We start from the raw sequence: 11,988 nt of genomic DNA on the forward strand, positions 1-11,988 counted from the left end.
AAGAAAAAAGACAAAAAAAACCTGCCGATGTAATGCTCCCAACGTTCACTTTCATCGGCCAAAACTAGCCGATGTATCTTGCCAATACTTGTCGATAGATGCCGATGCATATGTTATAGTATAACCGATAAGCCGATGCTTGCCGATAAAATAAGACGACTACATCATTGCCCCTTATCATCCTTAATCTATACTATATTATAAAGCAGATTCTTCTATCTAAAATTTTAAGTTTCAACATTTACTTCTCCAAAATGCCCCTTCTATCAATTCTATATTACCAAACACCATTTCTTACTCCTCAAATCTCAACCAATCATCTTTTTTCTCCCTCCTCTATAAATCATGTACTCCTCCAATTCATTCAAAATCTTTTATCTCACAAACCCTACATAGATAAATTATAAAAATTATATGGGTGTTCTTAAAATTTCATGCTCTTTCATTAGAGATGTCATTCGATATACTTTCGAAGAATTTTTAAATCCGAGGGCGGAACCCGTACGGTTAAGGCCTTTAGCTATCACACTTTATGACCTATCATCCCAACACGTTGCGGGTACTTACTCTCGTATTTAAGAAGGATGTATATGTGATGATTGGTCGGTGGGGGCTGGGGGTTTGGGTGAACCATCAGGCTCAACTGTCGTAACTACTACTACCGCCACTACTCATTCACATTACACACACTAGTTGCTCTGTACCTTCAATTTCACTCCTTCCCCCCATTTCCCTTCTTTCTCTCTCTCACACACACAACACAATCACGCCAAATTCGCCGATCCCATCTCTCTCTCTCTCTCTCTAAAACAGCTCCATGAATCTCGCAAATATATCTATATCTATATCTATATGTTCACTGTTACTGTTACTAATTTCATCCACCGACGCATCACTCCACGTGTACGATCGAGATCCGTTCCGAGAAGTCGGTAATGCCTACCTAGTCTCCGGCGGCAGCGAAGGTCTCGCCGCATCTCGTACCGCCATTCCCCTCCCTCGTCATTCACCTCCAACCACCGTCAATGACGGCCGTTCCTATATTCGGTAATATTATCATCATAATGTTAATAATTATCATTAATAAGATATTGTTATTATTATTATTTAGATTTGATATTATGTTATCACTTATCACTGGTTGTACATTTGTGTAATTTTATATCAGATCTGTACGCACATTGAATTTCTAGCTTATATTTTATTCTGACTGACTAAGTAATTGAATGTTTAGTACAATTTCTAGTGTATGTGTGATATTATAGTGAAATTTGAACTTCTGAAATGAAATTTGCTAAAACTTAGTTAACATGGCCAAGTTAAGGGAGATGAGATTATATGGATATTTGAATTGCTAATGCTCGTGTAGGCTTAATATATGTCTATCTGATGATTTGGTGATTTAGTTGAAAGCACCGACACGAAGTAGTCATAGGAAATGGACAATATGATGAATTAGTCAAAAGCATGAGAAATCTAGATTAAACGTGTGGTCACAAGACGAAAAAAATTGTATGAAATCGACTTATGAGAGTTTTTTGATATGAAAATTGAAAATGATAATAAATGGAGGCAATACATCATATTGTGTAGTATGTGGTTGTGGCTCTGTTAGATCATTAAAGTGGCCGTACCTCATGTATAGAAAAAAAATGTTGTCACACTGTGGAACATCAGGTGTACGGCTTCTTACTAAGATTAGTGGATAGATGACGTAATTCCAAATAAGGAGTTTTGTAAGTTTATACGGTTTGAAGGAGTATGACTGATAATAGTCTAATTAATAGCCTAGAATTAAGGTGCAGTTTAATTTGAGTGAAAACGAAAGGTGGTTCATGATCAGTAATATGTGTTTGTTTCTCCTCAACTCATAATTTGTCCAACTTAAAATGTTTAATTTGTTTTTTGGGTAAAAGGTATACCCGTCAGTTTCAATGTTTAATTTTGTTCAAATTTATGCATGTGTAGATTTCAGAACATCACATTTCGGAGAACCGAAGCATCTGCAGCCAAGTATTCAAAAAATGAACGTCGTACTGGACTGGTACAAGTTATTATATTTGAGGCTTCTGATCGTGATAACATTGGTGGGTCACCTTATGGTGGGCAGAGATCTATATGTTGCACTCCGGATCTAGCTAAGGTGGAAGGCTGTAAACAAGGGGAAGTTATTAGGATTCCTTCTGCAAGAGATCCTAACTGGCCTGTCACTGTCAATGTCTATTTTCGTGGGAAATCCTTAACGGCACAATTGAAAACTACAGAGGCTTACATCAGAAAAACGGGAATGTACAACTTGTTTTTCATATCATGCGATCCAAGCCTCAAAGGGATGACATTGAGTGGTCAAACCTCGTGGAAGAACACTGATGGCTATTTACCTGGAAGGATGGCCCCACTAAAGAAGTTTTATGTCATAATGGCTCTTGCGTATGCACTGCTTTGTATTGCCTGGTTTACTCAATATGTGAGGTTTTGGGATGATGTCTTGCAACTTCAACACTGCATTAGTGCGGTAGTTGCTGTTGGGTTCTTTGAAATGATACTTTGGTACTTTGACTATGCATATTTTAACAACACGGGGACAAGACCAGTTGCGCTTACATCTTGGGTTGTGACTGTGGGATCTGTAAGGAAAACCGTTTCACGCCTACTTATGTTGTGTGTTTCCATGGGCTATGGCGTTGTGCGTCCTACACTTGGAGGACTTACCACAAAAGTTATGCTTATTGGAGTAACTTACTTTCTATCAACGGAATTATTGAATATTACGGAGTATGTGGGAACCATAAGTGACATAGCTGGAAGAGCAAGATTAGTTCTTGTCCTTCCGAACGCACTGCTGGATGCATTTTTGATCATGTGGATTTTCACTTCCCTTTCAAAGACCCTTACACAGCTACAGGTTAATATTTTTTAATGTTGTGTTGGGCCTTCTTGTTTTGTGCCTTTTTTTTACACTTGCGTAGTGACACTATATTTAAATCAATACAGGCAAAGAGAAGTTCTGTTAAGCTGGATACGTACAGGAAGTTCTCAAATGCATTATTAATCACAGTTGTTCTTTCAGTTGTTTGGATTGCATATGAGGTAAGCATTTCACAGATTCTTTAAGCTAGAAACAGTTGATCACCGCAAGGAGCTAGTACGGCTTATTTTAAGTTAAATATAATATATCTACTAGTAGATCTTTCATCTTTGTCTGTCATCCTATTTAAGTATGCTTGCTTTCTTATACTTGTTATATTGTTGATTTCTTACATAACTGTAACTAGTATGACATCTCAGTTCTTAAAGTTGTCTTTGATTGTATTAGTGAATCCTCTTACTCATGGTCATAGGCATCATGTATCGCTGTTAATTCTTTTACTTATTTGGATGTACATATTATAATAAATACTCTGCTAGATGGCATTGGTGTACAAGTATTGGAAACTGGTTTTAGTCAAGATTCCCTGAATACAAAATCTTCCGATGGAAGTGGAACAGGGTGAAAGTGGTAGGTCTGGTAGTGCTGGGCTTGTAATATAGTGGTGCATTCTAAAGTCTGTACAAAAGTAATATGACAAACCGTTGCTTTAGAAAGTAAGGACTATCTGTGTTAGAAGTGCCAAAATGGGTCATGACGAAGAAGGTAGTTGTTTAGTACGGGTCCAAACAGATTAGACAACCCATTAACATCTCTTATTCATTTTTATAGATAGTTAATTCATTTAAATACACTTCAGGCAAGCTTCAATAGTGTGGCCTGTGCTTTTTGTAGGTAATTTCATTTTTAGTCATTTGACCTGATGATTGAAAGATTGTAGTTTTCTTTTAACATATATTAGAGGTTTTAGATGTATTTTTATTTTTTTCTTTCAAGCATGTTTGGATACTTGGAAAATGCAATTGTGTGTGTCAGTCACTGTAACCTGATGACGTCACTCATTGCTTTTGTGTTGTTAGTTTGTGTTTCAACTGAGTTTGGTCTATGAGTGTTTACATGTTACTCATGTTCGAAATTGATCAATATGCATACCATAAACACAAATTGGACACACATAAAATATAAGATTGCTTAATGAGTTGTCTCTTGGAAGTGTATCAAAGCAATTTATTAAAAAGAGTAGTTGCTTTTCCGGAACGACTTAAGTGAGCTTAACTCCAAATGGATGTTTGGCTGATCATCAATAGATGCATTAAAGCTTAGTAGTTTGAAATCTGTATGATAATTTTAATATTCTAAAATTCGGTGCTCTTTGATTCTTGTTTCACTGAGCACAAGCGTATAATAATGTATATATATTAATCATAATCATCATGCATTAAAACTTTAAGGGTTCGTATGAATCAAAATTATTATTATTTTTTTATTGTGTACTTGTCTTAAGTAACTAACAGGACAAGATGAAAGATTGTTTCATTATCATCATAAGTGAACAAGTGATATGTTAATGCAGGTTTATTTCAAGGCAACCGATCCTTTCAACGAGAGATGGCAGAGTGGCTGGATTATCACAGCATTCTGGGACATTCTTGCATTCGCATTACTCTGTGTTATCTGCTATCTTTGGGCCCCATCACAGAGTTCTCAAAGGTAAATTAGAAATGTTATACTCGTGTCTTCTGCTCTTTCTATCATTGGAGCTTCTACAAGGAAGAAAGTACAAGCCCTGAAAATATCAGCATAGAAGTAGACTGTTAGAGCAATTTTATAGTTTTGCCTGAACCTCGTTCATTTTTTTTTCAAGTCCCCGCCATTCTTAAGAAAGTGGCAGGATTATAAAGGGGATGGCATAACAATATTAAACTTGAAAATTTCCCGGAAAATATAATGTGGCGAATTTTAGTGGGATAGAAAATGCAATATTGTAAGTGTCAGTTTTTATCCCATTTGTACCAAACAGATCATCTGGCGGTATTTCTTTAATAACGGGTCAAACAGTAAAGGATATATGAAATAAGTAACTCGCATGGAATGGGTCAAAATTCATCTAACTTGTATTTACAGCTTACAACATCCATAGGTCTCTCTGTAGAAAGAAACTATATCACTATTATAATTATCGTTTTTTAATCATATTAAAGACATTATTTCCACAATGAAAAAAGTTCTGGTTTTCACATGGACCCAATTTGACCTCTTACTCAACCCACCTAAAATGCATGTTTTGCCACCTCTAAGGTAACTCTGTTATGTGTCACCAATGAGTACATAATGACTTCCTGATATTATCACGCAGATATGCATACTCAGAAGAAAAAGGGGAAGATTCTGATGGAGAAGAAACCGAAGCATTGTACAGTGGAACCCCCCAAGGTGACATTAGCTTAGTCAAACAAGAAAGAAGAGAGAAGAATGGTCATAACAGGGATGAATTTGATTTAGAGGAGAGTGATGAAGAAGAGGAAGGCAAAAGAGAATAATCCCCAAATTGTATTCATTTGTTACAAAAAAACAAACACAACATTGCAAACTTATGTACAGATTTGATGCCAAAAGGAATGAAGCAACTTTTGATATAGGGAGAAAAGAATGCAACAGGCCTTTCACTTCAATATTGTTGAATTATTTTTGATTTTCTTTGTCTGCGAGTTTTGGGTTAAATCAGTGTCGAGCTGAACTTGGTAAACGAGAGAGTGACTTGTATGTTTTTGGTCTCCATTTCTAAATTAGTTGTCTGCTCATATGATTTAGTGAATGAGAACATGATTAATTGTAATAAACTGGGAATAGCTTAAATTCGATTTATTACAATTTTGTAAAAATTAACTAACCTTGTCTCATTATTGATTCTCGCTTTTTTAGTTGAGTGCTACTAGTACGACTTTGAAAGCTTACCTTATGTGAAACAAATATTCATGGTTTCCCTGAAAAGAAAAACTGAACTTTTGGGTGTTCACTTTCTGCATCAGTTATTTACTTGGTTCCATTTAAATGAAAGACCATTTGTTGATTAAAATCGTATTACATTGTCATACAATGCCTTTGTTAGTCTCTTCATAGCTCCTTATGCATAATATATGATTGCGAAATAATAGTTGATCAATGCTTTGATTTCTTACTGGTAGCTACTTGGCTATAGAATGATTGGCAAATAGATACTTATTTGTTCTTTTGCTCTTGGTTTTTCAATAAAATCCTCGGTTAATATGACGCAATTACAGATATATTTGCTACCCAAAAAACATTAATAATCTAAAAGTTGACCAAAAGTTAAATTTAGTATTATACACCAACGCCTTACCAGGACATTTCATATTTAAACTTTCCGACTGTGAACCCCAAAAGGGGAACTCAAAGATGAGCATAGAACCGCATGACATATTGCAGATAAATAAGATCTACTTGAAAGAGCCGAAGAAAGCAATGGTGTCTGTGAGTGCCTGAATAAAGTCATCAACATCTTCTTTTGTATTGTAGAAATAAAGGCTGGCTCGAGCACTAGCGTTTATCCCCAAGTACCGATGAAGTGGCTGAGCACAATGGTGTCCCGATCTAATGGCTACTCCATGCTGAAAACATAACCATGAAAAAAATAACTATGAAATTTCTGATAATATTTGACACGATTATTATTGAAATGAAATCTTAAGAATACAACTGAATTTCTTATCAACCTGAATATGCCTGTATTGACATGTACATTACTTATCTATTTGGATCACTTTTAGGATAAAAGTGACTAACAATGAGCAGAGAAATCTATAGAAATGAAGAGGTTTTTGTTTGATTTGATACCTGTTGATCAAGAAAGGTTGCTAAATCTGTTGGATGAAGGTCCTCAACATTAAAGGAACATAGAGCAGCACGATGAACAGTCTCTGAAGGAGCTGGTCCATAGATACGAACACCAGGAACCGTACGAAGGTTGTCATAAAGATAATTAGCCAGTTCCACCTGATAAACCAATTTATTACATTTGATTAACTTGTCGCAGATAGATGTACACGATACATTCATCAACAATTATAATAAACTATGTATGCCTTATAAGCCGAGTGAAAATAATTGAACTAATTGTTAATGTTAATTTAGCAGTCTATCAAACATTACCATGTTATGTGTAAAGACAACTTAAATAGATTGAAAAACACAGCTTTTGAAAAGAATGAACACATAGCAGCAGAAAAAAATCATAGTCAGCTATGAAATAGACAAGGCAAAGCAGATGATATTCACCTCGTAATCGTGAATCTTTTGCATGCCAATTTCAGAGAGATAATCAATTGCTGCTCCTAAACCAATGGCTTCACCGATTGCAGGAGTTCCAGCCTCAAATCTGAAACATGAAGACAATAAACTTAAGATGCAAAGGTCAAGAAGATTGTGATACATAGAAAAGGTTAAACATTCTGCTCTTGGTCAAAAGATCAGACTATAACTCTAGCACTTAGAGCGAATTAGTCACAAACTTGAGTGATTCAAAGACACAACTTTGAATTAAATGGTATTTGGTTTGAGCAAAAAGGCATAATTCGTTAAAATGTTATAATAAATCAATCCTGACCTGGAAGGAGGATCAGCATAAGTAGAATGATCCAAGAAAACATCAGAAATCATTTCGCCACCACCTGCAACATCATCCATAAAACCTCACTATCGGGCTAGAACCTTTCTTATTAGCACTTTTGTATATGTGCCAGAAATGAGTTGGTGATAATGACTAATTAGAATAAGATAATCAAACGTGATAGAATGTGTTATAGATGAAGGTATCCGGACATGCTTCTAATGTTTGAAGTTTTGAAAAAATATAATTTGTCAGTTATTTGAGTCTTTTACGACTTCTGACTTTTGAGTAACTAATGATAAAGATATTATATATGACACTAGTTATATTGCTAAAGTACAACCCTGTTATTGTTTCTACTATTATAATAATTCGTTGTACGTTTATTATGATTTCTAATTATTCATATAGCTTCAATGCTTAACTTTTCTCATAAAAGACTTACTAATAATAAGGAAAGGAAGTTTTTAAAATAAGGTAGGAAGTTTTTAAAATAAGGTGAAAACGAAGGATAGATAACTATGTTAATTTTCTTAGATAATCAATTTCGTTGCAACTAATATGAAATTTGTAGTCCGAGACTATATCTTATACCACTATGTGACCACATAATCAGAATCAAAACCATTTCATCCAAAGATGCTAGACACTGATTATTGTGACTTCAGATAATCAGTATCACGGATCTAAATACCTGCTAGATTTTGGTACTAAGAGATCTGCAACTAAGACTCAAGATGTTCAAAGTGAACCAGCTAAATGGTTGATGATTTTAGGAACCAGGCTTACCTAAGAAAGGAGGCATAGCTGCCAAGAGCTCACTTTTTCCATACAAGAAACCAACGCCTGTAGGCCCACACATCTGAAGCATGTTTATTTCTCAATTTCATAAACTAGCCACAAGGTCCAAATATGTATATATATGAAAATTAACTCACCTTGTGAGAAGAAGCAACGAGAAAATCAACATCAAGATCCTGGACATCAACGACCATATGTGGTACACTTTGACAAGCATCTACCAATATTTTTGCGCCAACGTTATGTGCCCATTGGGCAATCTCCTTGATAGGGAGAACAGAAGCTACATAAAATGATACATAAATCATTAATATTAATACTTGGCTGTTAAGCTGCAAAATGGACTAGCCAAAACACGTAGTTTCCAGTACCAATCGAGTCTCGTTGAACAGACCCAGAAAAACTATTCTATTGAAAGTAACAGAGAAAGAAATGATGCATGTAGCATGCATATGACATTCTCATTTCGAAAGCCTTCTATATGTTATCAACAATGGAATGAAAGTGATTTGTAACTTTCTAATGTATGAGAGGCCTAAAGACTGCTACCTCATTAAACTTGACTACATCTAACTTTCTATGAGAGGCCTAAAGACTGCTACTTCATTAAACTTGACTACATCTAGAGGACATATGCGCAGCCAAATTTGTCTAACGACGATGTATTAAACATACCCAGGTTACAGGGAAAACAACTATCCATTGTAATGAGACACAGGGCAATACGCACCAAGCACGTTTGAGACATGATGAACAACTACTAATTTTGTCTTCTTCGAAAGCAAATCTTGTAGAATCTTGATATCCGGGACTTCATCTTCTGTTAAGGTGACAAACTTCAAAACTGCACCAGTCTTCTCCAAAAGAAGTTGCCATGGAACAATGGCACTATGATGTTCAGCAATTGTCACAACTATCTACAAGAATTTATAAACTGCAAATGAGTTGATGAAAAAAAATTTACTACTCCTGAAGTTTAGGAGCATTAGCCCCAAAAAACTATGTGATAAATGCTGTTAACAATAAACACACCTCATCGTTAGGTTTTAGATTAGACATGCCCCATGAGTAAGCGACAAGGTTGATAGCTTCAGTAGCATTTCTTGTGAACACAATCTCACTAGACTCTGACGCGTTTACAAAAGCTGCAACCTTTCTCCTGGCCATTTCATACTCATCGGTTGCCCTTGCACTAAATAAAAACGCAAAATGAGTCAGTTAAGATCAAAGCGAAGTTGAAAGAATTTCATCCCACATCAAACTCTTTAAAGATACCTTAAGAAATGAATTCCACGGTGCACATTTGAGTTGTATGATCTATAATAGTTGTTTACAGCATCAATAACGGCAGAAGGCTTCTGTGAGGTTGCTGCATTATCCAAGTACACCAGTTTTGATCCATTGTTTACTTTCTGTAATACAAAGATAATGATCTTAAACGGGATATATAACCATAACAAAACCTAAAGCAAAACAAAGCCATCAAAGTTTGTCACAGACAAAGTAAGTTGACAATTGACTATCCCAATAGAAATCAACTGTTCTCATGATAAAATAAATCTAAGTTAGCTCATGACCAAATAGCCCATATACTTTCTTGTGCAACTTTGTCTATAGAAAATCCGACTATTTTATCTATACGGTACGCAACAGACTTAGAAGAAGGAAGACATGGCGAATTGGAATTAGGATTGATGATTAGAGTGTTCTAAGAGGTTTTCCTTTTGTGGGCTAGCATCCACTAGTCATTCTAGGCGATTTAAAGCAAAAATTGGAACTACTTTTTACTCCCAATTAACTTTAATAACTAAAACTGACTTGCGAATGGAATTATTTATCAACGAATAACAAGTAGATAAAGATTCCAACTTTAACAGAAAAGCTCTAACATTTCTGTATAAACGTACAATTTCACCTCATTTGGATTCAAACTAACAGCACACACCACTCACGATCACCATCCCAGTTTTCTTTTTTAAAAAAAGGGTAATTGGATAGGAACCCCTGATCCCATGTACCATTTGGTACCCACTAATCCCCCAGCCAGGCTAGTGTCCAGGTGAATCTCAACCACTTAATAATCCCATGATTATCTCAAGTTTGCCTTTGGCAAGACTCGAACCCAGGTTCCCCTGAAAACTGGCGGCTGGTGGCCACTGGGCTATTACCCGGTGATTAAAAGTAAGTTTAAAATGTCATCATTCCAATTTCACATCCTAAAGAACACAAATGTAATAACTTAAAAAAAAGGTCCATTTATCTACAATTTCTAAATTCATACACAATGTAATAATATTCGTGCAATGCGACCGATGTCCAACGACTGATGTGGCAGCTGTTGGGCTACAGAGGGGGATATGTCACTTTTTCTGGTGATTGCTTATTTATGAGTCTTTTTTCTGATGTGGCAGTGTTTATTGCTTATCTATATATAAATATACAATAGATAGATAGATGGATAGAAGATAATATGGGAGTACCTGGTGCAGGATATCGAAATCGGGTCGGGTAGAGTGACCGAGAGAAACGGGTGCGGCGGGAACTGAAACAGAAGCTGCTGAGATTGTTGAAAAAGATGATTTACTGAAACGTAATTTGAAGGTTCTTCGATGGTTAGGGTTGCTACTTAGGAGGATTTGAGATAAAGAAGGCAGCTTGAAAACGGCTCCTTCCATCATGGTGCTGCTCATCATCGTCATCATCATCTTCTTCTGCTGCTACAAAATTGGCTGGCTTTTTGTTTGTTTATGGAGGCTGAAGCCAAAAAAGGGTCTTGGTTTGGTTGGTTGGTGGTCTTACTACAAGAGCGCCTCAAAATGATACTATCATATGTGGTGCCTATGCCTATCGGGTTAGTCAATAAAGGGTTATGCTTGATATAATATTTTTATAATATATTCAGGAAATTTTATTTTTCTTTAACAGAAATAAACCATAAGCTGTTACAGGTGATTCAAAAGAAACCCCCAAGACATGTCACTCTAGATAATCGAACCCATAACCTCCGGTAAAACCAGGGATGACTTCAGCCAGTTGATCTAGCCTTCATTGTTAATATATTAAGGAAATAATGGGAAAGAATTCCTTCAAGTTTAAATAAATCTTGATCCTTTATTTACAATAAATAGTTAAGATTAAAGTATGATTATTTAATCTTAACCTTTAATTTTAAATCAATAATCAAAATTACTCTAACTTCACCAATCAAGTTATTAGGAACTCGAGGGAATTATTTCCCCTAAATAATATGGTTAGGCAATCATGTTTTCCAATAAAAAAAAAAAGATAATCTTACATCTAAAAGTTCTTTTAAAATTATAAAAAATAATATATGGATTGTACTTGTTCCAACATAGACCTCGAAACTTCAGATAGCGGATTTAGTCGTTTGAACATAAAAATTTAGATATTTGATTTTTGGTTATCCAAAATTTCGAATACAGATGACGGACTATTGGAATATCCGAATTTTGATATGTAAGTTTACTTCCATCACAAAAAGTATTAAAGTAAGTGAGCACATGAGTATCTCTTATGACATGTAGCATATAAATTATGAAACTACTCTAAAACAAAAAAAACTTAATTTAATAATCATAAAAAAAAAATTTAAAAATGCTTAACATTGGAAAGTATGTAATGTGATAATGAAACTGTGAAAACTATAGTGTAGATTAAAGTAAAACGTAGA

At 35.2% G+C, this 11,988-nt stretch overlaps 2 protein-coding genes across 2 annotated transcripts; one reads left to right on the top strand and one right to left on the bottom strand.

The window, feature by feature from the left end:
* The first annotated feature begins 624 nt into the window (after positions 1-624).
* Positions 625-5,755, top strand: LOC122597935 (transmembrane protein 87A). Its single transcript, XM_043770528.1, has 5 exons — positions 625-1,047; positions 1,969-2,905; positions 2,995-3,090; positions 4,443-4,579; positions 5,226-5,755. The coding sequence occupies exons 1-5, from the start codon at positions 818-820 to the stop codon at positions 5,407-5,409; spliced, it is 1,584 nt and encodes a 527-aa protein (XP_043626463.1). The 5' UTR covers positions 625-817; the 3' UTR covers positions 5,410-5,755.
* Positions 5,756-6,073: 318 nt separating this feature from the next.
* On the bottom strand, positions 6,074-11,136 carry LOC122595589 (cysteine desulfurase 1, chloroplastic). Its single transcript, XM_043767980.1, has 10 exons — positions 10,778-11,136; positions 9,573-9,709; positions 9,330-9,489; positions 9,028-9,214; positions 8,435-8,580; positions 8,286-8,358; positions 7,494-7,557; positions 7,166-7,265; positions 6,725-6,883; positions 6,074-6,498 (listed from the first exon to the last, which is right to left on the bottom strand). The coding sequence occupies exons 1-10, from the start codon at positions 11,000-11,002 to the stop codon at positions 6,328-6,330; spliced, it is 1,422 nt and encodes a 473-aa protein (XP_043623915.1). The 5' UTR covers positions 11,003-11,136; the 3' UTR covers positions 6,074-6,327.
* Between the last annotated feature and the right edge of the window lie 852 nt (positions 11,137-11,988).

This window comes from Erigeron canadensis, chromosome 4 (genome assembly GCF_010389155.1).
Source record: "Erigeron canadensis isolate Cc75 chromosome 4, C_canadensis_v1, whole genome shotgun sequence".
Classification (NCBI taxonomy): domain Eukaryota; kingdom Viridiplantae; phylum Streptophyta; class Magnoliopsida; order Asterales; family Asteraceae; genus Erigeron; species Erigeron canadensis.